Source organism: Hyperolius riggenbachi, chromosome 1, assembly GCF_040937935.1.
Source record: "Hyperolius riggenbachi isolate aHypRig1 chromosome 1, aHypRig1.pri, whole genome shotgun sequence".
Taxonomy (NCBI): Eukaryota; Metazoa; Chordata; class Amphibia; order Anura; family Hyperoliidae; genus Hyperolius; species Hyperolius riggenbachi.
This window is the reverse complement of record NC_090646.1, coordinates 370,630,025-370,655,530: the sequence shown is the minus strand read 5'-3', so window position 1 is coordinate 370,655,530 and position 25,506 is coordinate 370,630,025. Positions and strand designations below refer to the sequence as shown.

Below are 25,506 nucleotides of genomic sequence, written 5' to 3'. Positions count from 1 at the left end.
CAGAGACCACCAGCGGGGAGGAAGCTATAGTGAGTATCCACCACACATTTTTTTTTTTCAAACAGCCCCCCTGATCTCCCACCCCAGCCTTCAGACCCCCCCCCCGATCACCCCAGCAGACCCCTGCCCCCCTCTAAAACCCCCACCCCCCCACCTGTCGCTAACTATCGACGCTATCCCTTAGGTTTGGTCCCTAACTGCCTCCTAATCACCCCTGATCCCCCCCCCACCTTTAGATCACCCCCAGACCCCATCCCAGACTACCCCCCTGTATACTGTATACATCTGTATACAGCTAGCTTACCCCCTGATCCCCCTCTGATCACCTGTCTATCACCTGTCCATCACCCCTCAGCAGCCCCACCCATCAGAGCAGACCCTAACTGCCCCGCGGGGGCAACCGATCACCTGCCCAGACCCTCGATTGCTGACAGACCCCCCTCCTGATTACATCCCCTGCGCATTGTTTACATCTGTCCTCCCCAGCAATCACTAACTGATCTTCGATCAGTAACCCCCTGTGACTGCCTCTCATCAGATCAGGACTCAGTCTGCCCCGTGCGGGCTTCTGATCAACCCCCCACCCCCTCAAATCGCCCTCAGACTCCCCCCCCCTTCCCCCATCACCTTCCGAGTGCATTGTATTTGACTGTGCTGTGATTGTATTCGATTGTGCTGCAATTGTATTCGATTGTGCTGCAATTGTATTTGATTGTCCCGTGATCTGCTTCGATTGTCCAGTGATTGTTTGATTGCCTCTGAGACCCCACCTCCCGCCACCCCCAACCTCACCCTCCCCCCCACCACCTCCAACCACCACCTTCCGAGTGCATCAGATTTGCTTGTGCTGTGATTGGATTCGATTGTGCTGCAATTGTATTTGATTGTCCCGTGATCGGCTTTGATTGTCCAGTGATTGTTTGATTGCCTCTGAGACCCCACTTCCCGCCACCCCCAACCCCACCCTCCCCCCCACCACCTCCAACCACCACCTTCCGAGTGCATCAGATTTGCTTGTGCTGTGATTGGATTCGATTGTGCCGTAATTGTATTTGATTGTCCCGTGATTGTTTGATTGCCTCTGAGACCCCACTTCCCACCAACCCCCACCACCTTCCGAGTGCATCAGATTTGATTGTGCTGTGTTTGGATTCGATTGTGCTGTAATTGTATTTGATTGACCCGTGATCGGCTTTGATTGTCCCGTGATTGTTTGATTGCCTATGAGACCCCACTTCCCACCAACCCCCACCACCTTCCGAGTGCATCAGATTTGATTGTGCTGTGTTTGGATTCGATTGTGCTGTAATTGTATTTGATTGTCCCGTGATCGGCTTTGATTGTCCCGTGATTGTTTGATTGCCTATGAGACCCCACTCGCCACCACCCCCAACCCCCCCCCACCCCCACCCTAGATCATCCCCCTGTTACTATCCTAGTGATCTAAAAACAGTGATCCGTGAAAACTGACACTTTTTTAGTATCACTAGTGTTAGCAGTTAGGCCAGTTAGCTAGGCCCCTTTGTTAGGGTCAGTTAGTGCCCAGCCCACTGCACCGCATTCACCGATTAGTCGCCAATTAGCGCCATCACTGTCGCTAATCAGCATTGGTACTATATAGTATCTAGTGATCATTCCTGACAGATCTATAGCAGTACATTAGGGTCACCTTAGTGTAGGTTCCACTAAAAACGCAGTGTTTACCCGATCAGGCCTGATTGTTCGTCCGCACTTGCATTCAGCCGCCCCACTGTAGTGACAGATTTTTTTTTCTGATCACTGCAAAAACACTGTACACTAGCTGTGGCGCTGTAAAGATCAGTTTTGATTTTTTTTTTATCAAAACTCAGTGACCACAGCTTTCTACCTCTAAAATACTCCCTTTTGCTAGGTAGGTAGTGCCCCCTTTCACCGCCCAGTCTGGAGTCCAGGTGGCGACAGCTCATCTAGGAACAGCCCTAGACTTATTGCAGCTGTTCATCACCCAGGTTCTCTTCTCTTGGACTTAATTGTGGTTGAGACCAACCGTAAAGCCACACAATTCATCACCGAGCACCCGGAGAGCAGCTATGCCCAGCCTTTCCGGTGGAAACAAGTCCAAGTTTCCGAACTTAAAATCTTCTTGGCCCTTATCCTTCACTTGGGACTAATGAAACAGAATGTATTGCGGTCGTATTGGTCTACGAACCCAGTACATCATGTTCCCTTGTACCCTGCTGCCATGTCCAGGACACGATTTGAGTCCATCCTGCGCTTCCTGCACTTCAATGACGACAAAACCAGTCATAAAAAGGACCACCCTGCTTATGACCGGCTCCACAAAATTCGGCCCCTCATAGACCACCTGTCATCAACATTTGCAGATGCTTATACCCCTGAACAGAACATCTGCATAGACGAGTCCCTCTTACGCTTTACCGGGCGCCTTGGCATCAAACAGTACATCCCAAGCAAGCACGCCCGGTATGGGGTGAAACTGTATAAGCTCTGTGAAAGGGCCACAGACTATACATGTCGTTTTAGGGTCTATGAGGGAAAAGACTCAAAATTGGAGCCGGTCGGATGCCCTGACTACCTGAGGAGCAGTGGAAAGGTTGTGTGGGACTTTGTGTCACCCTTGTTCCAGAAGGGGTACCATCTTTATGTGGACAACTATTACACAAGTGTGGCCCTCTATCAGCACTTAAAGATAGAAGGAATCCGATGCTGTGGCACTGCACGGCCTAGTCGCCAGGGCTCCCCCCAACGGCTCGTTACCACCAGACTTGAACGGGGGCAGAGGGCCGCCTTGCGTACTGACGACCTGCTCACGGTGAAATGGAGGGACAAGAGGGACGTTTACTTTCTGTCCACCATTCACACAGACACGACAGTCTAAATTCAACGGGCAACTGAGGTCATTGAAAAGCCCCTTGTCGTCCACGAATATAATGTCAACATTGGAGGGGTGGACTTCAATGACCAGAGGTTAGCGCCCTATTTAATTTCCCGGAAAACAAGACGCTGGTATAAGAAAGTGTCTTTTTATCTGATTCAATTGGCAGTTTACAACAGCTTTGTTCTCTACAGTAAGGCTAGGAGAATTGGATCTTTCCTGCAATTTCAGGAACAGATCGTTCTGGACCTCCTGTATCCAGGAGGTGCCAGGCCCCCTTACCCAAATGCAACTAGCCGACTGCATGGAAGGCATTACGCCTATCAGCTTCCGAGTACCCCAGGTCAACGCACCCGAAGAAAACGTTGTCGAGTCTGCAGCAGTGCTAGAAGAAGGACTGACACCAGTTTTTATTGTCCCAAATGTCCTGACCAGCCTGGCCTATGCCTAGGGGAGTTTTTTGAGAGGTACCACGAGCAGGTACACTATTAGAACCTAGGGAACTCCAGACACAGGAGTAGGCACACACTCAGTGGTATTTCGCACATTGTCCCAGGGGGAGGAGAGGTAAGCTTGAAAACCAAACAAACAGGTAAGCATAAAAGTCAGAAGAAGGATCGGTTTCCATGCTTGATATTGCTGATCTGTGCTGGGTTGGCGATATAAGACGGCATGTTTGAATTTCCCTTGAGTGTGGACACCCCCGGTTTATATGTGATTTACTTTGGGCCTATGATGATACTTTAATGCCACACAGAGTCATCTATACTGGCAGGCATATTGCTGTATACTACAGGCACAATGCTGTATACTAAAGTTCTGAGGCCTAGTCACATAAGTTGGTGGCTCACCCTGAGTGCAGGGTGGCACGGTGTGTCTCTCCTGAGGTTATCACTGCCATTGATGTGGAGGAAGATCTGCCATTGATGTGGAGCAAGGTATGTTTGCCGTTCATTTTTCCTTTCAGCCCAGAGTGCATTACTTGTATACCCAATATAAGGAGTATAGCAGAAACTCCTAATACTGGCCATACATGTAATGATTGCAGAGACCCTAAAATGCCAGGACAAACTCCACAAATGACCCCATTTTGGAAAGAGGACACCCTAAAGTATTATGTGAGGTGCACGGTGAGTTCATAGAAGATTTTAGTTTTTGTCACAAGTTAGCAGAATTTTTTTTTTTTTTTTACAAAGTGTCATTTTCCGTTAACTTGTGACAAAAAATACAATTTTCAATGGCCTCAACATTCCCCTCATGGAATACCTTGTTGTGTATTCTTTCCAAAATGGGGTCATTTGTGGGGTTTGTTAACTGTCCTGGCAAGTGTGTGTGTGGGGGGGGGGGCTAAATTTTGAGCACCCCTGTAAAGCCTAAAGGTACTATTTGGACTCTGGGCCCCTTAGCGCAGTTAGAGTGCAAAAAAAGTGCCACACATGTGGTATCGCCGTACTCAGTGGTATAATGTATTTTGAGGTGTATTTTTACATATACCCATGCCGGGTGGGAGAAATACCTCTGTAAATGACAATCTTTTGATTTTTTTACACACAATTGTCCATTTACAGAGATATTTCTCCCACCCAGCATGGGTATGTGTAAAAATACACCCCAAAACACATTGTACCTGGTGGCAGTAGAAAATAAAACTCTAGGCCTTAACGGGATCAGCTGATACCACGTGTGGCACTTTTTTGCACCCTAACTGCGCTAAGGGGCCCAAAGTCCAATGAGTACCTTTAGGATTTCACAGGTCATTTTGCGGCATTTGGTTTGCAGACTACTCCTCACGGTTTAGGGCCCCTAAAATGCAAGGGCAGTATAGGAACTGCTGGGTGGGAGAAATATCTCTGTAAATGTGTGTAAAATAAATCAAAAATTGTCATTTACAGAGGTATTTCTCCCACCCAGCATTGGTATGTGTAAACATACACCCCAAAACACATTATACTACTTCTCCCGAGTATGGCGATACCACATGTGTGGCACTTTTTTGCACCCTAACTGTGCTAAGGGGCCCAAAGTCCAATGAGTACCTTTAGGATTTCACAGGTCATTTTGCGGCACTTGATTTCCAGACTACTCCTCACGGTTTAGGGCCCCTAAAATGCCAGGGCAGTATAGGAACCCCACAAATGACCCCATTTTAGAAAGAAGACACACCAAGGTATTCTGTTAGGACTATGGTGAGTTCATAGAAGATTTTATTTTTTGTCACAAGTTAGCGGAAAGTGACACTTTGTGAAAAAAAACAATACAAATCAATTTCCACTAACTTGTGACAAAAAATAAAATTTTCTATGAACTCACCATACTCCTAATGGAATACCTTGGGGTGTCTTCTTTCTAAAATTTGGTCATTTGTGGGGTTCCTATACTGCACTGGCATTTTAGGGGCCCTAAACCGTGAGGAGTAGTCTTGAAACCAAATGTCGCAAAATGACCTGTGAAATCCTAAAGGTACTCATTGGACTTTGGGCCCCTTAGCGCAGTTAGGGTGCAAAAAAGTGCCACACATGTGGTATTGCCGTACTCAGGAGAAGTAGTATAATGTGTTTTGGGGTGTATTTTTACACATACCCATGCTGAGTGGGAGAAAGATCTATGTAAATGGACAATTGTGTGTAAAAAAAAAATTAAAAAATTGTCATTTACAGAGATATTTCTCCCACCCACCCAGTAAACACATTATACTACTTCTCCTGAGTATGGCAATGTGTGGCACTTTTTTTGCAGCCTAACTGCGCTAAGGGGTCCAAAGTCCAATGAGCACCTTTAGGCTTTACAGGGGTGCTTACAATTAGGCACCCCCCAAAATGCAGGACAGTAAACACACCCCACAAATGACCCCATTTTGGAAAGTAGATACTTCAAGGTATTCAGAGAGGGGCATGGTGAGTCTGTGGCAGATTTCATTTTTTTTTATTTTTGTCGCAAGTTAGAAGAAATGGAAACTTTTTTTTCAGCAATCAAATAGCACCAAAAGAAAGCTTTATTAGTGACAAGAAAAGGAGTCAAAATTAATTTAGGTGGTAGGTTGTATGAGCGAGCAATAAACCGTGAAAGCTGCAGTGGTCTGAATGGAAAAAAAGGGTCTGGTCCTTAAGGGGGGGTAAAGCCTGCGGTCCTCAAGTGGTTAAAGTGAACCTTAAGCTAGAAAAAAAACTCACCTGGGGCTTCTACCAGCCCCCTGCAGCAGTCCTGTGCCCTCGCAGCCACTCACTAATCCTCTGGTCCTCCGCTGCCAGCTAGTTTCATTTTAGCCGAGAGGTCCGTCAGGACTGGCCACGCGTATCTTTTTCCGCATTCCCGACTGTAATTATCGCTATTGCGGACCGACACGCGTACAAAGATACGCGTTGCCGCATTACCTATGCGTAGATATGCGGCAACGCGTATTTTTGTACGCGTTGCGGTCAGCAATAGCGCTAATTACAGTCGGGAATGCGGAAAAAGATACGCGTGGCCAGTCCTGACGGGCCTGTCGGCAAAAACGAAACTAGCTGGCAGCGGAGGACCAGAGGATTAGTGAGTGGCTGCGAGGGCACAGGACTGCTGCAGGGGGCTGGTAGAAGCCCCAGGTGAGTAAAACTCTTTTTTTTTTCTGGCTTAAGGTTCACTTTAAACCATTACCCTGCTGGAATATCTGTGGCCAGCTCTACTCTCTTCTACACAGTCTATCTCAAAATGCACTTTATTTCTAGCTAAGTATTTACCTACTGATATGTAACAGGTAGTCAGGCTTTTGTTATGTTATAATCATCACTGCAAATGTTTCATTGTTTTCATTCATATATGAGTGGTGGCTGCCATATTTATTTCCTTTTAAACAATACCAGTTGCCTGGCAGACCTGCTGATCTTTCTGGTCAGTAGGGTGTAAATCACACACCTGAAACGTGCATGCAGCTATCCTTGTCAGATTTGTCAGACATTTGATCTGCATGCTTGTTCAGGGTCTATGGTACAGGCTAGGTTCACATACAGTATAACATAAGATTTTTTCTGGCATTTTCTACAGGTGCGTTTGCGTTAGGGTAATGCATTTTTACTGCGTTTGAATGGGTTTACAGTTAGTTTCTATGCTTTTTTTGAAATTAAATATATGCAAATCATTGGAAAGACAACAGAAAGCGGAAACACATCAGAGATCTTTACTTTTAATTAAAAGTACTGCAGAAAACACATGGAAAACACAATGCATATGCGCTTCCATAGACTTTTATTATGTGTGTTTTGGCATCCAGCCTGCAAATAATGCAACACTACCAGCGTCTGCAGAACGCTTACTGTAAATCGCAGGTGGAACACTGGTCCTTCTGCATCTCATAGACTTACATTGCTGCATAAAAACGCAGCGTTTCCCACTCCGCAAGCGTTTCTGCCATGTGTGCATGTGCCCTTGCAGTCTCTCACGGAGCCTCCGGTTCCCCCCCACACCCCTCCCCCACGCCAGCTAGTTTTGTTTTCGCTGACAGGCCCTGACAGGGAGTCGGCGGACTTTCTGCACTTATGTAGGCCTGGCCATGCGTTTCCTTCTTCATGTTCCCGTCCTGAATAGCGCTATTGCGGACGGGAATACGCAGAAAAATACACGTGGCTAGGCCTGTCAGCGAAAATGAAACTAGCTGGTGGCAGGGGACCGGAGGCTCCATGAGTGACTGCAAGGGCACAGGATGGCGGGAGGGGGCTGGTAGGAATCCCAGGAAAGTAAAACTGATTTTTTATTCCTGGCTTAAGTGTCCCTTTAAGCTTACATTCACAGTGGTGCATTGCGGTGGGGCATAATGGCTTTTTGTAACACGGCTTGCCACACTGCAATGCACCACGTTATGAAACATTCACAGTGCAGCGAGTGTGTTATATAGGTGCGAGTTACAGCAAAACACGTGCATTAACAGTATCAGTGAAGCATACACTTTACTGACTGTATGCGATGCACGGCTTTGTCAGAGGCCAAAGATACATTACGAGTCTGTGGCCTCTGATGAAGCAGAGAAACTTGTGAAACGGCTGTCAGGCAGGTTTTTGTTACCCCCCCCCCCCCCCTCAATGTACCTTGTATGTTGTATCCCTGAGGATTCCCATTAAAGATTTGGCTTTGTTGCAATAATGGTGTCCCGCTCTCTACTTCTGGAACAAGGTGATAGATATTAGACAAGATTTCAGCAGAAAGCCTGATGCAGCACAAATCTATGTGTGTGTGAATAGCATGCACTTTCAGCCCCAGCTCACAGAGCTCCTGTGGGGCTTTTACATTGATTGCGGTGTGGTGCAGCTGGTGGGCTCCGATACAGTAATGCAGAGTGTTGTGCATTAAACAGGTAACACATGTGTTTACAGTGGCAGTGACGCATACTTTCATTGTACTGTATGCCTCACTGTACGGTCGCACCGTAGCGCTATCGTGCACTGCAACTTTTCGGCTATGCTGCACTGGAATGTCATCACATCTTGCTTATGGTGCCCATACACGGTATAATAAAAATGTTCGATTTTCCTGTTTATTCGACCAAAACGAATGAATCGAATGAAAGTAAAAAAAATAAAAATCTTTTTTTCAATCAAGAAAAACTAACGATGACCTTGTTTTTGTCAATAAAAATCAAATCGGACATGTTGGAAAAATCTTTATATTAGAACTAACGGAATAATCAAACAAAATTATCTATTAACATTTGTTTTACCATTAGTGTGAAAGGGCAGGCCCTTATGCTGACTTCCTACATCTAATGTCTTCTGAATCTTGCGCTCCAACAACCACGCACATCAGGAAAGCCATAAAATTCAGAATACCTCATCTATATACTGTCTCCAGGTAAGTGACCACCAACAGTGCATATATTTGGTGTGTCCCTTTAAGATGCTGCGCTCACATGTACTTGAAATCTTCTTAAAGTTGTATCACTCAAACGAAAGAGAAAAAGAACAAACCATAGCGTAATACTGTATTGTACCAGTGCCACATCCCTCACACCCAGTGCCAGGAATTGATAATGAAAACTGCCCAGGTATCCACCATCCACCAGGTCACACAGGTCCTCACCATAAGCTGTAGCTGCCAGCCACAGACAGCACAAATAGCACCTCCACAACTCTCCAGATCATGTGTGTTCCCTCAAACTTATCACCACCACCAGCATACGTGGCCTCTCACCTTCTGTTTAGCTGCCCAGATTATAAGACAGCAACTGCACTTAAGCGCCCAGCGGGTCTTTCTCAGCAAGCCTCAAATGGATAACTCCGTTTAGAAGACTGGTCACGGCGGACCTAGAGAAATTGGGTGATCAGAGGAAGGATGGTGAGTTAGTGACAGCACTTAAACTAGCTGAAAGAAAAGATCTGCTGATTAGACCTGCTGATAAAGGAGGTGGTGTTGTGGTTATGAGAAAGGACCAATACACTGATGAATTAGATAGGATAGTTGGGGACAGTGCAACCTATGAGAAACTAAGAGGAGACCCCACTAGACAGTATAAAGGGATACTAAGAGATATTTTGAGGAGAGGCTTGGATGAGGGGATAATTGATGATTCAGAGTTTAAATATCTTATGATTGATGTACCAAGGATACCTGTGATATATCAGAACCCAAAAATACACAAAGATCTGGAAAGACCCCCGGGTAGGCCCATAATCAGTGGGATAGAGTCCTTGAATCAGAGAATAGGTGAGTACATTGATAAGTTTCTGCAGCCTATTGTACAAAAACTCCCATACCTCGTTAAGGATACGAAACAAATGATTCAAGAGGCTGAAAGGATTAAGTTGGGTGAGGATGACCTTTTAGTAACGGCTGATGTAGCCTCATCATATACAATAATTCCACATGACCTGGGACTGGAGGCAGTAGAGAAGGCCCTAAATAAGGATGGTACTCTGAAAAGGGAGCAAATTCTGTTCATTTTACGGTTACTTAAGTTTGTTTTACAGCATAATTATTTTTGGTATGCAGGACATTTTTTTCGACAGATAACGGGATGCGCCATGGGGGCAAAATTTGCACCCAGTTTGGCAAATATTTTTATGGATGAATGGGAACAACACGTATTGGAAAACAGCAATAGCCGACCAGTGAGATACTGGTTTAGGTATATAGACGATCTGTGTATCGTCTGGAAAGGGAGTAGACCTGAATTAGACCAATACGTACAGTGGCTCAACTCTAACCAGAGGGGTATTAGACTAACAGTGGAAAGTGATGAGAACAGAATTTGCTTCCTAGATCTGGATCTGTATAGGAAGGGAGAAAGACTACAGATGCGGACCTATTTTAAGAAAACAGATAGGAATGGATATATCCCATATTCCAGCTGTCATCATAAGAAATGGCTCACCAATATACCCAAAGGGCAGATGCTTAGAATAAGACGGAATTGCTCGGAGATCACGGATTTTAGGGAACAGACGGATATGCTGATAGAGAGGTTTGTGGAGAAAGGGTATGAGAGGGAGACATTGGGGAGGATACGTGATGCTGCTGAGAAAATGGATAGAGGGCAGATATTGGGGAATGGGAGGAACAATAAAGATGCAGATAACAGACAGGAGTACGCTATGCTGCTTGACTACAACTCTAGGCATAGTGAAGTTGAACGTGTGATAAGGAAACACTGGAATGTGTTGAGGGCCGATACGGTGCTGGGAGGGAGGATACCTGTTCACCCTCGGTTTGTATATAAGAAGGCAAAAAATCTTCAGCAGATCTTAGTTCCAAGCTTCATTGATGGGCCAAAAAGAAGCAGGGGTGATATGATGGGGAATAAAGGATTTTTTCCGTGTAGAAAATGTGTAGGTTGCACAGAATCGCAGGCACAGAAACGTAATGAATTCATGGGAAAGGCTAATGGGAAGAAATATGAAATTAGGGACTGCATTACCTGCAATACCACGCATGTTGTATATATGTGTTGGTGTCCTTGTGGACACCAATACATTGGTAGGACCACAAGGAAACTCAGGGAACGGATTGGTGAACATGTTAGGAACATTAAAAAAGGCAACTTTGCACATAATATGTCTAAACACTTTGCTGAACATCATGGGCGGGACCCGGGTATGATGAATTTTTGTGGGATTGATAGATTAAGGGGCAGCTGGAGAGGGTGTAATAAAGTAAGGGAACTATCCAAGATGGAGTCGCGTTGGATTCATGAATTGAAAACTTTACACCCGAGAGGTCTCAATGTTGAGTTCGATCTGAATTGCTTTATTTCTAATGACTAGAGTGGGGTGGGGTAGATGTGTGCCCCTGCTTGCTGGGGCGCGCATGTACCCCAGTCCAACATGGGGGGTTGGTTTGAATATGGGGGTATGTGATGCTGCTAGAGAGGGGGTGGGGTGGAGCAAGATGTTCTGGGAATGTTATTTTGTTCATATGTCTTTTTATGCTGGCCCTTCGCGCTGCGTGCATGTGCATCCTGCCATGTGTGTGGGGGATGTGGGTGTATGCAGCGTGAGTGACACAGCCCCGGATACAGTGTGAGTGGATATGAGGATTTTTTACAGCAAGATATAGATTACTGTGCACTGATGGAATAGATGCAGTAATGGTATGAGTCATTATGGAATGGAGTGTAGGCATACGAGAAATGCTGGATGTTATTGCGGATTGGATAAATATTATGCAGGGAACGTTATATGTATTAGTGGCTTGGAACACAAAATCGCAATCCGCAGTGAGATGTAATGATGCTGATATTATGTTATGTGATGGGGAGAAAGGATGTGATAAGCCTGTATTGATCGAATGGGGGGTTTGAGGAGTGGACCGTATTGTAGAAGGGGTCTGGATTACGTAAGAAATCCGTATTGGATCACCGCAACTATGCGGAATCTTGTTGAGCCAATCACATACTTGAATACCGGCACTGTGACATTACTAGCCATGAGATGATGTGTGGGGGCGGCACCCTGGGCGTGAGTATTCGCGGCTGGTCTTCCAATGGGAAAGCAGCAGGCGGACTTGAATGACGGGGGATGACCCTTGCTGACATGGCAATATCTCATAGGTAGATGAGGCGGCTGAAGGAGGGCGGAAGTACCCAGGCGGCCATTTTGGGTGAGGGAATTTTGGGGATTGGGTAGTGAGACGGAAATAATAGTATTTAAGACGCTGGCTGGTCAGACGCCTCAAGCCCCTGATGAGTGCGCATGCACGAAACGCGTAGGGCGGAGCTACGGGCGGATAGAGCTGGCGTGGAGGATTGTATTGACATGCTTGATTTTATTGGAAACTTGTGAGTGCACTACTTTTATTTATTTTATTAAAGTGAATGTTTTTACACTATGTGGAGCTTTTCAGTTATTAGGCTGGTGTGAAGCTTCTGTTCCTACGGAGTTATCCATTTGAGGCTTGCTGAGAAAGACCCGCTGGGCGCTTAAGTGCAGTTGCTGTCTTATAATCTGGGCAGCTAAACAGAAGGTGAGAGGCCACGTATGCTGGTGGTGGTGATAAGTTTGAGGGAACACACATGATCTGGAGAGTTGTGGAGGTGCTATTTGTGCTGTCTGTGGCTGGCAGCTACAGCTTATGGTGAGGACCTGTGTGACCTGGTGGATGGTGGATACCTGGGCAGTTTTCATTATCAATTCCTGGCACTGGGTGTGAGGGATGTGGCACTGGTACAATACAGTATTACGCTATGGTTTGTTCTTTTTCTCTTTCGTTTGAGTGATACAACTTTAAGAAGATTTCAAGTACATGTGAGCGCAGCATCTTAAAGGGACACTGTTATACACATCTGATGCTTGATGATTGGTGCAGCGATCCATGGACACGTAATTTAGGTTTTGGACTTTAAAAGGACTTTATAATATTGAATGTTTTATATGCGAATTATTGTTTATATTGTATAAGTGAGCGCACAAAACATAGATTAAGGTATACCATATATTTGGTGTGTTACGCAAATTGTGTAAGTCCCTACGTCCCTACATAAATGGCGTCAATGCCGGTAATCTTAACGTGTGCTATCCGTGCATGTTAAGATTGACGTTCTTTAGTAAATCAACCCCAATATCCACTGCGTTGCAGAATAATTCTAGATGGGAACTCCTTGCTCATACAATGCTATGGGCCTGTTCACATCTCTGTGTTGTAACCGATCACATTATTGTGACTAGCTGCATGCAGGCTTTCAATTAACGTTTATTGTAACGTTATGCAAAGCACACAGTGTGAATCCAGCCATGTAAATGTCTGCCATATGTTTTCTAAAAATGATTAACCAATCACCACCTACTGTCTGAGTTAATGGTTTTCCCTCCTTGGTGCTCAGAGCTGCAGTTTTCCTCACAGTGGCCTACACACATCCAATTTTTAGTGGTTAATGTTTGGCCAAATTGACCACTTTCAAGTAGTGTGATTTTTGAATACTATGAATAAATTGTGTAGGTAAGCACTCAATCACATGGAAGTAGAAAAATTAGACAATCAAAATTGGATGTGTGTAAGCATCCTACTGTAGTTGCGAATCTTCAGAGCCAACTGACAGAAGCAAATTCACCTTCTAAATAGCATGGTCCCCAAAGAAAGTTACTGTAGCTGAAGAAAAATACAACATACATCTTTTCCATGGTCTTCTGTATGTATCATTTACAAAGGTTTTGCTGTGGCAGTAGTCTTGATCCTGCAGAATCTCTTTAGGAAATGGAATAAGCATCCAAGAGATGTCAAGCTTTTTTGTTACAGCATTCTGCATAAAGAAAACAAACAAAAGGAGCATGATTATACATATGGATGGAACTCAAACTGGAGTGTGTGCATAACACGTACAGGCAATCAGGGGCGCAGCTAAGGCTTTTGTGGCCCCAAGCGTCACATAATTTGTGGGCCCCACCAAGACAGCAGCATGCTACGTGTGCCACGGCAAAAAGTGGGTATGGACCCCTACTGAAGGGAGTGGCGCACTTGAAGCCACTTGCATGATGCTATCATGCCAATATGGACCAAAAATCTCTGAAGAATCCCATGAAAAATTAAAGTTAACCAGAGAGCTCATAAAGGAAAGAATCGATACTTACCCGATGCTTCCTCCTACCCCATAAGCACATGCGAGTCCTTCGCCGTCCTCCCACGGTCTGTCGTTCAACCGCAATCAGCTCCGGAAACTTGCTCAGTCGCATCAGTCTGGGTCTACTGCACATGCGCGGAAGGTCCGCACATGTGCAGAAGACCCAGACTGGACCCGACTGAGCAAGTTACCGGGCTGAACGGCAAACCACAAGAGACTGTGCTTATTGGGCGGGAGGGTAAGTATCGATTCTTTCCTTTATGAGCTCTCTGGTTTCCTTTATGGCAGTTCTGATGTCAAAAAGGTCATACCCAGTACTAGCAAGACATACCTAATAAAGTGACTAGTGAAATACTGTATAGGTAATCACCGGTTAATGAACAAGATAGGGATTGTAGATCCATTCTTAACCTGAATCAGTTCTTAAGTCGGAACACTGTGTCTCTTTTGTTGCCCTCTGTGTCATATCTGTGCCTCTTTTTCCCCATGTCCTGTGTCACCTCTGTTCCCTCTTGTCCCCATGTGTTACCTAAGTTCTTGTGTCTCTTTTGTCCCCCTTTGTGTCAACTCTTGTCCCACTCTGTGTCACCTCTGTTCCCGTGTCACCTCTTATCCCCCTTTGTGTCACCTCATGTCTCCCAGTGTCACTGTCATTGTCGTTGTCTTAAATATGTGTATGTTTGGCATATTCACATTTTTTTTTCTAAACTGTGAACTACATTTTTGTCTCATGAGGGTCTTCCTCGGGCCACAGACGTTTGAGCAGCAGCTGTCAAATGATGAGAGCCATTGAAAGAATATCAAAAAATAAAGTTTTCATTAAACCTTCAAATTATTTGCATGTGTCTGGAAAGATGTAGGAAACCACCCACCCAGACCCCAAGGATGTTTGCTGTTCTTTCTGTCTGATAGTGATGCTGCATTAAGAGACTTATTACTCTTCAGATGGTCCGCAGGCTGCATCATCAACATTAGCAATCGCCCTTCTTCTCCTCTCATTTGCTTGTGACCCCTCCTTTTGCCACCTCCATTTGCTTTCTTTGGAGTTGGGTGGAAGGGCACACCTAAAACTTTTCTTGGAAAACCCGCTTTGTCACCTCATCCTATGTGCTCCCTCCCTCCCTGCCCTACATGGCCCCCATCGGCAATAACTCACATGGCCCCGATCCAGCATCGAACCTCGCCGCTCTCCTGATCACCGCTTAGCGTCTTGGCTGTCACCATGGTAACTTCCAGCGGCGCCTCTGACATCATGAGATGTGCCTGCCAGAAGTAACTAAGGCAACGTGCCAGGATGCGATCAGGAAAGCAGCGAGGTTCAGAGCTGGATCGGGTCATGTGAGTTTTTGCCAATAGGAGGGCACAGAGCACAGGGAGGGAGGACGAGGTGACAGATGGGGAAGCCAGGGGATGCAGGGCACAGGGAAGCCCGGCCAGCTTGGAGAGGCACCTCTCTAAAGGGAGGCCTCAAGCAGGGGTGTGGCTTTCTGGTATCCCTGTGGCGCCCCTGCAAGTGATCAACCATGGCTAAGGGCTTTTTCATATGATAGCTGGAGGTAGTGAATTCACTGCCTGTCAGCTGCTCTCCTGCACCAGCCAGGAGCTTGTTAGTGCTTGCCCCTCCATAGAGTTCGATTTAAATGTGGCCTCAGCTGTGCTCAGTCACAACATGTTGCGGTTCTCTGCCACTGGGTAATGCCACCACAAGTCTAGCACTGACATGCGTTGAATAGTGTTGAAAACGGTGCCATTCGGCTACATTGTAACTGTACTCTAATAGCTTTCAGGGGCGGCTGACGGGACGCTGAACTTCCCAATAAGTTCAGCCACCTGTCTGAAAGAGGTCTAAACAGCACAGTACTCCCAGAAATGCAGGAAAAGGTGTTGTATTTAATCCAAGGGTAAAAAAAAAAAAAACCTATAAAGCTAAATTTACATGCAAAAATAGTAATGCACCACAATGAATGTTATGGACATTTGGAAAAATTAGATTGAGCATGCGCAGAAGCCAACGACTGGCGGCGACTGACTGGATTACCGGGAGTCATAGCGGAATAACGGAGTGACCGAGGAGGACGGAAGGCGAGGGAGGCCATGATGCTCATGGGGCTGGTGGAAGCCCTGGGTAAGTATAAATACAGGCCAGTGTACCGTCTCTGGAACACTTAAAGCTCAAACGAGAATGGGGAGTGAGAGAATAAGATTAATGTTTAGGGAAATTAATATGTTCTGCTGTAAGGTGGAAAATTAGACTAAATGTATATTGTCATTGAGGAAGTAACTGAGTAAGATGCACACATGAGGTGTAACAAGAGTTTATACCTACTAAATTATAAAAAAATAATATAAATCAAGATAACAGCTAATCTTTTCTAATATACATTCATTACAATTATATCCCAAATTATAATATAGTTATTAACAAACGTGGATAAAAAGATGTTAATAACTAGTAAACAGTAGAGAAAACATAAGGAATTAGTAGTATTTGGACAGAAGAGCCTCCCAACTGACCAGGAAATGCCTGTATGACATCATCGGCATGAACTCAAATGCTGAAAATGGCAGTTGGAAGTCATTTGTCAGTTGGATGTCATTGGAAACTGCAGCAGTTTGTGAGTCTCCATCTGAATTTATTTCTTAGAAGAAAAAAAAAGGACTTTTGGTAGAAGAAAAACCTGACAAGAGGACTGAATAGGACATCATGAGGACTGGACCAGGCCCAATCCATGTGCAGGGAGCACTGAGGAAGGGGAAGAAAAGGAGCAGAGGGGGGCCAGCTGTCAGCAGCCTGGCCAAGACAGGGAAGCAGAGGGCGAAGAAAAGAAGACGGAGGGGTCCAAAGCTCTGGCTGCCAGACCTGCGGCTGACCATGGAGGACAAGATGGCTCTCCAATGCACTGGGAAGCTCCGCTGCGGACTGATAGAGGCAGCTGTGCAACTCTTGAGACAACAGTTCCAGGATGCGACTGGTCTTCCTTGCATCAGAGCAGTGTGCTTTCCTGTCAGACCAAGAACTGTGCCCACTGTTCAGTTCCACGTGGATTGCCAACATCAGCATGCATTTGTGCGAAGGTGGTGGTTGCAGACAACTACAAGGCCATGGCTTTTGGAAAAATGGCCATCCAGCAGATAGAAGAAAGCTACAGAAACTATGTGAAGGATGCTACAAAAAACATGGAGTATCTGCCGGTGGACCAACAATTGAGTACCAACAAAGACTGTGTCATCCATTGCATTGCAAACGCCTACAAACTGTTGGCAGCAGACGGGAACCCGTGTACAACAAGCAACTTTTGAGGCCGCATCTGCTGCAGTGCTTCACAAGCAGGAAGATAACTGAATTTCCCAAGGATTACAAACCAGCAGGACAACCTTCAGTGAAACCTTTTAAATGGAAGCCCTGAAGCTAGAGTGGATTCTCCATTGCCAACCACTGCTTGCCTCCCATCACCTGCAAGACTAGCATCTCTGCAATGACACAGCCACGGGTCACATAAGTAGTAGCTGACTATTCTCCTAACAATCTTTACTAACTCAGGAATTAGATGCCATGCTAGCAAATGAAAGCTGCTAGCCACTTATTAATGAACTGGCTGCTTAATAATTAACTGGAAGGTGGGTTTCATTTGCTAATGCCCCCATTTTTAGTAGATTTTTTTTGTTCAAATTTTTTTTTATATTATCAAATGTATTAATGAATAAAAATAGGTTATGATGGCATCATCCATGGTTAGTGATGATTTACATGTGAGAAGGATTGTCTACCCAACCCAAGCCATACCTTCTGCTTCCACGCAGCAAATATCTATCTGCTCCACTCCAACATCCTAATCAACTCTGTCTCCACACTGAAACATCCAGCTCAGCTTAAACACTCTCAACAAGCAGCCTAATAAACAGCCTTGGTAAGTATCTAAAAAATAAAGCTAGGTGAGTATCTAATAAACAGGCAAGGTGAGTATTATCCTTCAGACTCAGGACAATAACTTTCTTCTTTATTTTTACATTTTCTGTTGTTGTAGCCGCCCCCCCAAACCACCCAAAAAATAGAAAAAAATGCAAAATGTTAAAAAATGCAAAAAGACCACACAAAAAATTATTCCATCCCCTGAACATTGTTTTGTTTTTTTGTTTTTTTTAAATAATGTGTATTATGTTTGTACTGACAGACTGACAAAATGACACAAAGCAGGGTTCACAATAAAGCTGGGCATACACTATTAGATATTTTTGAAGATCAGATAACGATCGATATCACTCTAATATTGATCCTTTATCTGATTACCACCCTGCACGAACTAGTGGGTGACCCTCTGCGCCCTGGATAATCAAGAATAGAAAAGGCTTTTTTAACTAAATGTTCGATTGATATATTGATTACAAATTATTTGAGAATGACCCTATTTTTTAATAGACTTTTTGTTTTGTTCAATTTTTCCATACCTCAAATGTCTAAATTATTACAAATGTCTAATGATGATTGCCCACCTTCACACAGCCAGGCATACAGACTAACACTGACTGAATGGCATACCCCGACTGAAGTAGAGTAGAGTAATGGCCCATACTCACGGGCTACATTTGTGGCCTGTCGCTAGCACACGTGAGCGTGTGCGCGACAGGCCGGCGACAGCTCGTCACCAGGTCCCTCCGCGTACACACGCGGAAGAGGGATCAGCTGTGCGACGGAAGCTGTCACCGACGTTCCTCCCCCCAGTCGGAAACTCAGTTCTCTGGCTATCAGGTTGCTGTCGCTAGTCCGCATGCGGACTAGCGACAGTTGCGGTAAAGTTGCGGCGGCAACTGTCGCTAGGTGATTGACCGCACCAATCGTCTGGCAACAGCAGCAATGAGCAACGGTTCGGGGGGCGCGCGCCATACTCACGGGCGACCTGTCGCCACAACACGCGCGCGCCACGTGGTTGCGGCGACAATTGTAGCTTGTGAGTATGGGCCATAAGGCACACAGACACACAATCACTGACTGATAGCAGTGATAGGGCAGAGCATAGAGTTTAACAGATGTAGGGTTAAGGTCGTCACTAACGATCCAATTTCTAGCGAAAAATCGTTCGAGCGATCAGAAAATTCTGATCGGAAGAAAAATCGCTCACTACAACATCAACGAACCAATCTTTCCTTCCGATCTATCACAACCAACAGGAAAATCTAAATTTTGGTTTGATGAAAATCCAATTGGACGACATTTTCCTAAACGATTGTGCCCATAAACTGAGATTTTTTAAAACCAATCCGATCAGAAATTCTGATCGTTCGAACGATTTTTCACTAGAAACTGGGCCGTTAGTGGCCACCTTATGGCAGACTCACATAGTGACTATAGTGATAAGGTAGGGCATACAGGTTAGGAGATGTAGGGTTAGACAGACTCACAGTGACTGCAGTCGGGATTCAACACGATTGAATTCGATTTGCCATTGTTTTGCAATGGCAAATCGAATTGAATCGAATCGAATCCCGATCGGACATGTTGGATTTAATCGAATCGTAAATAGAATCGTAATCGAATCGTATAAAGAATCGTATCGTGTAGATTGGGCTTAAGGCATACAGGTTAGGAGATGTAGGGTTAGACAGACTCACAGTGACTGCAGTGATAGGGTAAGGTATACAGGTTAGATGTAGGGTTAGACAGACTTACAGTGACTGTAGTGATAGGGTGGGGTATACAGGTTAGATGTAGGGTTAGACAGACTCACAGTGACTGCAGTGCAGGGGCGGCGCCAGGGGGGTGCAAGGGGGTGCTCGAGCACCCCCTAGAATTGTCCAAGCACCCCCAAAGCACCCCCTGGAGTGAACTGACTTCAGGCGTCTAAAAGACGCCAAGTCAGTTCACACAGCGGCAGCACGGAGCAGCAGGCAGGGCTACGGTAAGATGGCCGCCCGGAGCCCTGTTCTGCAGACTTCGAGTCTGCAGTGCATGGCTTCGGGCGGCCATTTTCCCGTAGCCCTGCTCTCTGCATGCAGGCAGGAAGTCTCGTCGTGACGTCGGGAAGGAAGAGGATCGTGGGCGCGCGGGCGCTGCGCGCCACAATAAGGTCGGGACTCGGGACAGGAGGTCGGGAAAGAAGGTCTTCTGGCTGTAGGTGAGTAAATGGGTTTTTCTTTTCTTTTTCAGGTGATGCTGATTGTGCATATTGGGGTTATATCTGCTACGGATTGTGCATATTGGGGTCATATCTGCTACGGATTGTGCATATTGGGGTCATATCTGCTACGGATTGTGCATATTGGGGTCATATCTGCTACCGATTGTGCATATTGGGGTCATTTCTGCTACCGATTGTGCATATTGGGGTCATTTCTGCTACCGATTGTGCATATTGGGGTCATTTCTGCTACCGATTGTGCATATTGGGGTCATTTCTGCTACCGATTGTGCATATTGGGGTCATTTCTGCTACCGATTGTGCATATTGGGGTCATATCTGCTACCGATTGTGCATATTGGGGTCATATCTGCTACCGATTGTGCATATTGGGGTCATATCTGCTACCGATTGTGCATATTGGGGTCATATCTGCTACCGATTGTGCATATTGGGGTCATATCTGCTACCGATTGTGCATATTGGGGTCATATCTGCTACCGATTGTGCATATTGGGGTCATATCTGCTACCGATTGTGCATATTGGGGCCATATCTGATAACGATTGTGCATATTGGGACCATATCTGCCACCGATTGTGCATATTGGGACCATATCTGCCACCGATTGTGCATATTGGGACCATATCTGCCACCGATTGTGCATATTGGGACCATATCTGCCACCGATTGTGCATATTGGGACCATATCTGCCACCGATTGTGCATATTGGGACCATATCTGCCACCGATTGTGCATATTGGGACCATATCTGCCACCGATTGTGCATATTGGGACCATATCTGCCACCGATTGTGCATATTGGGACCATATCTGCTACCGATTGTGCATATTGGGACCATATCTGCTACCGATTGTGCATATTGGGACCATATCTGCTACCGATTGTGCATATTGGGACCATATCTGCTACCGATTGTGCATATTGGGACCATATCTGCTACCGATTGTGCATATTGGGACCATATCTGCTACCGATTGTGCATATTGGGACCATATTTGCTACCGATTGTGCATATTGGGACCATATCTGCTACCGATTGTGCATATTGGGACCATATCTGCTACCGATTGTGCATATTGGGACCATATCTGCTACCGATTGTGCATATTGGGACCATATCTGCTACCGATTGTGCATATTGGGACCATATCTGCTACCGATTGTGCATATTGGGACCATATCTGCTACCGATTGTGCATATTGGGGCCATATCTGCTACCGATTGTGCATATTGGGGTCATATCTGCTACCGATTGTGCATATTGGGGTCATATCTGCTACCGATTGTGCATATTGGGGTCATATCTGCTACCGATTGTGCATATTGGGGTCATATCTGCTACCGATTGTGCATATTGGGGTCATATCTGCTACCGATTGTGCATATTGGGGTCATATCTGCTACCGATTGTGCATATTGGGGTCATATCTGCTATTGATTGTGCATATTGGAGCCATATCTGCTACCGATTGTGCATATTGGAGCCATATCTGATAACGATTGTGCATATTGGGGTCATTGGACGTGTTTTTTGTTAAAATCTGCTCACATTACGTGTATTTTCTTGAGAAAACCTGCACAATTATGTGAATTTTCTGGGAAAAGGGTCACCAAAACTTGGGCCCTCTGTCTTTGCGTTGCACTTTTAAAGGGTCCTCTGCCTCTTATTCTTTCAACCATAGACCCTGAACAAGCATGCAGCAGGTCAGGGGTTTCTGACAATATTGTCAGAACTGACAAGATTAGCTGCATGGCTTGTTTCTGGTGTAATTCAGTTCACTACTACAGCCAAATAGATCAGCAGGGCTGCCAGGCAACTAGTATTGTTTAAAAGGAAATAAATATGGCAGCCACCATATCAATCTCACCCTGGGTTCACTTTAAATTACAGTTAGCCCCGCCCTCATCCGGTCATGACCACGCCCAATTTTTTGCCGCGGCGCGCTTCGTGCGCCGCAGGTTGTAGCCACACCCATTTTTTGCCGCGGCGCACTAAGCGCGCCGCAGGTCGTCAGCTCCCCCGGAAATTGGTCCAGCACCTGCATAGCACCCCCTAAAAAAATTTCCTGGAGCCGCCACTGCTGCAGTGATAGGGTAAGGCATACAGGTTATAGACAGACTCACAGTGACTGCAGTGATAGGGTAAGGGCCCGTTTCCACTCTCGCGGAAACGGCCGCGAATCCGCAGAGTTTCCCCGCAGGTAAATCGCGCAGGGAAACTCTGCCATAGGGGATAACTGCGCCGCCGGCCGAATCGCTTGCAGTAGCGATTCGGCCGGAACCCCCTACAGAATTCGCGGCGGAGGCTGCGATTCCCATAGCCGTGCATGGCACGGCTCATGGGATTTGCCTGCGATCCCGCCCACCCGCTCAGTGCCGGCGTGTGTCTACGAGACGCACGCCGCACTAGTGGAAACGAGCCCTTAGGCATACAGGTTAGGAGATGTAGAGTTATGCTGGGAACACACTATGAGATTTTATGGTCGATTTACTGTCAGATCGATTATTTCCAACATGTCCGATTTGCTTTCCGATCGATTTCCGAGCATTTTCCAATTGATTTCCTATTAAAGTTAACGGAAATTGATCGGAAAATGCTCGGAAATCGATCGGAAAGCAAATCGGACATGTTGGAAATAACGATCTGACAGTAAATCGACCATAAAATCTCAGTGTGTACCCAGCATTAGACAGACTCACAGTGACTGTAGTGATACGGTAGGGTATACAGGTTAGATGTAGGGTTAGACAGACTTACAGTGACTGTAGTGATAGGGTAAAGCAGCCCATACACTCAGCCGATTTTCTGGCCGACCGATCGATCGCGATCGATCGATCGATCGATCGATCGCAAATCGGTTGGCCAATCGACCGATCGACGGCCGATTTCGATCGATTTCGATGGATTTCCATCGAACTAGCAGGGTGGAAAATTTAGGTCGATCTGATGAGATTGCTTATCAGTTTGCATTGGCCTTAATGGAAATCTGATGGCAAAAAAATGCCATCAGATCGAATTTCAACAGATTTCAAACTGAAATCTATTGGAATTCTATCCTGGTAAAAAATGTTCTAAAAACGCATCAGATAGATCATCAGATGCATTTCTTATCTGTCTGCTGCCAATCTGACGAGTGTATGGGCACCTTTAGGCATACAGGTTGGGAGATGTAGGGTTAGACAGACTCACAGTGACTGTAGTGATAAGGTAGGGCATACAGGTTGGGAGATATAGTGTTAGATAATAGTATTTTTATGTTCTCCTCTGAAGCATGATTACCTTTATTTAGTGTCTGTGAAGTCCCATTGTGCAGATAATCCCGTTTCCTGCTAGCCTACAGGGAGGAAGTGGGAATGCCTGAAAAATGGGTCATCAAACAAAGTAAATGTTATTTTCTGATTTAACCTACTTCCATTTGTCTCTGTGAAGTCCCTTTCTTTAGTCATCCCAGCTTCTTCAAGTAGATTTGATGCTGATCTTCACAGAGGAAGAGGGAATATTTCAGAAATGGAACATCACAGGGACACAGTAACAGTGCACAGCTAATCATGCCCCAGAAGAGATTATACAAATATATTTTATTTAAAATAAAAAAAACCCCACACACGTGAGGTAAAAGATGACTAGCATCTATTAGAGTACGGTAGCGTAGTGTAGTGTAGGACCTGTCCGAGAGGAGTCTACCTTGGCGTTGGTGGGCAGGCTTAAAATATTTTGGCCAAAGATGTTTATGTTATCTGCAGGACATAAAGTGCCCATACACTTATCAATTTTATCCGGCAGATTTGATCATTATGATAAAATCTGCTGGAAATCGATGCCGCAATATAACTGTCTGATTGTAATTTGAAACATTTTCCAGATGAAATCAATCCATGCTATTGATTGCTGCAGACAGAAAGATTTTGATGACCGACGGACCCGCCCAACTAAAATGTGCTCCCCTGGGGCCTGCATCCCGCTTGTGCTGGTCCTGAAGGGAGGCATTTTAGTGCACAGAAGTGGCTTCCTGCCAGCAATTCATTTCCCAGACACTGCAGGCCTCATTCAGCCTATGTAGGGTGACAACACGAAAGGAATAACCAGGCCACCTCTCTTTACACAGTATCATTTTTTTGGCCAATTGATTAACTAAAAGACTCCTTAGCAGTGCTTTTATGCAAATTTTCACATTCCAATGTTTCCATGCACACCAAGGAAGTTAATGTATATGAAATTATATATAATCAACTAAAATTCACTTGCAAATTTTTGCATTTAGAATAATATGCAATTTGCATGCCCATTGCGCAGAAAAAGCATGCATGTAGGCATTTTTTCTGCAGAAAATTGGAATGCGAAAATTCACACAACGCATGTCCACTGTGATGCCCTTGACTTGCATTAGATATGTGGCAAATGCGAATTTGCAAAAACGCAATTTGGAATTGAATTATGTCATGTGTGAAAGATGCCTAATAATTGTATTTTTTTTTCTTTACTACAGGTTTTCAACCCAGAACAAGCATTTTCTTCCTTTTTTTTTCCTGTCAGGGCTGGGAGTCACAACCAGCGCCAATTAGAGGCCAACACTTATTTGTTTTTTCTTCTTGATATAAAAAAAAATGACCCTTTTGTCAAATAGTTGGAAGGAAAGGGATTCACAATCAGGAAAATCAGAGCATCTGGTCAGAATGCTTGTTTGTGGTCAGTGATGCTGAGTGCATCAGAGGCCAGTAATTGTCCATTATTCAGCCTTGTATCATGCGGGCCATGAAAGATCTGTAGAAAAAAATGCAGTGCCTGGTAGTCACAATTCAGCAGAATGCTCCAGTGTTCAGAAGCATGTCAGTCAGATACAATCCGCATCCTTCATTGGCCAGAAAAGGATGAAATGGAGCCCTAAGCAAGATAGAAGTTTTTGCCCAACGCTGATGGTCACCTGGCTTTTTTTTAGTAAAATTTGGTAGGGCTAGCATCCACCAGGCCACTAGACTTTCTTCAGGCCCTAGGCAACTGCCTAGGTATCCATTGTGGATGATCTGGCTCTGCCATTGGCCAGTAAACCCCAGACCATAACTATCTCTGATAAATGGTCACTTATGGCACATTTCAGTGGCAGGATATCTGCCCTCTTATGGTGGCCATTAATGATCCAATTGTTTTTGTCCAGTCTTACCAAATCTACGTAGTAGAAGGGTAAACTTAGTGAATATATTGAATACATAGGTCGTCCCTCATATTACATAGAAGTGATAAGAGTGGACAAGAAAGACTGGATCATTAGTGAGCACTTTTAAACAGGGCCGCCGTTAGCTCCAAGCTAAGGGTCTCACCCCCTGCAAGGGTCTCAGGCTGGGCTGCCCCATGTGTTCCGCAACCCCTCTGCCCACAGCCACTTTACTCCCATGACGCGCGAACCAGCGGCAAACTTTTTTAACTTTTCTCCATGTGTAGCGCTGGGAGTAACCATGTGGCCGGATGCTAAGCGGCAGCA

At 45.4% G+C, this 25,506-nt stretch overlaps 1 protein-coding gene across 7 annotated transcripts in view; it reads right to left on the bottom strand.

Annotated features, from left to right (window-relative positions):
• Positions 1-25,506, bottom strand: part of SHOC1 (shortage in chiasmata 1) — a 342,404-nt gene that overhangs the window by 157,615 nt on the left and 159,283 nt on the right. For 6 of the 7 annotated variants that reach the window (XM_068234309.1, XM_068234308.1, XM_068234310.1 and 3 more), the window contains one exon: positions 13,442-13,571. In XM_068234309.1, the coding sequence (XP_068090410.1) occupies positions 13,442-13,571 (130 nt within the window). Of the gene's footprint in view, positions 1-13,441; positions 13,572-23,309; positions 23,388-25,506 lie in introns of all 7 variants that reach the window. The other variant, XM_068234311.1, reaches the window with a different exon arrangement.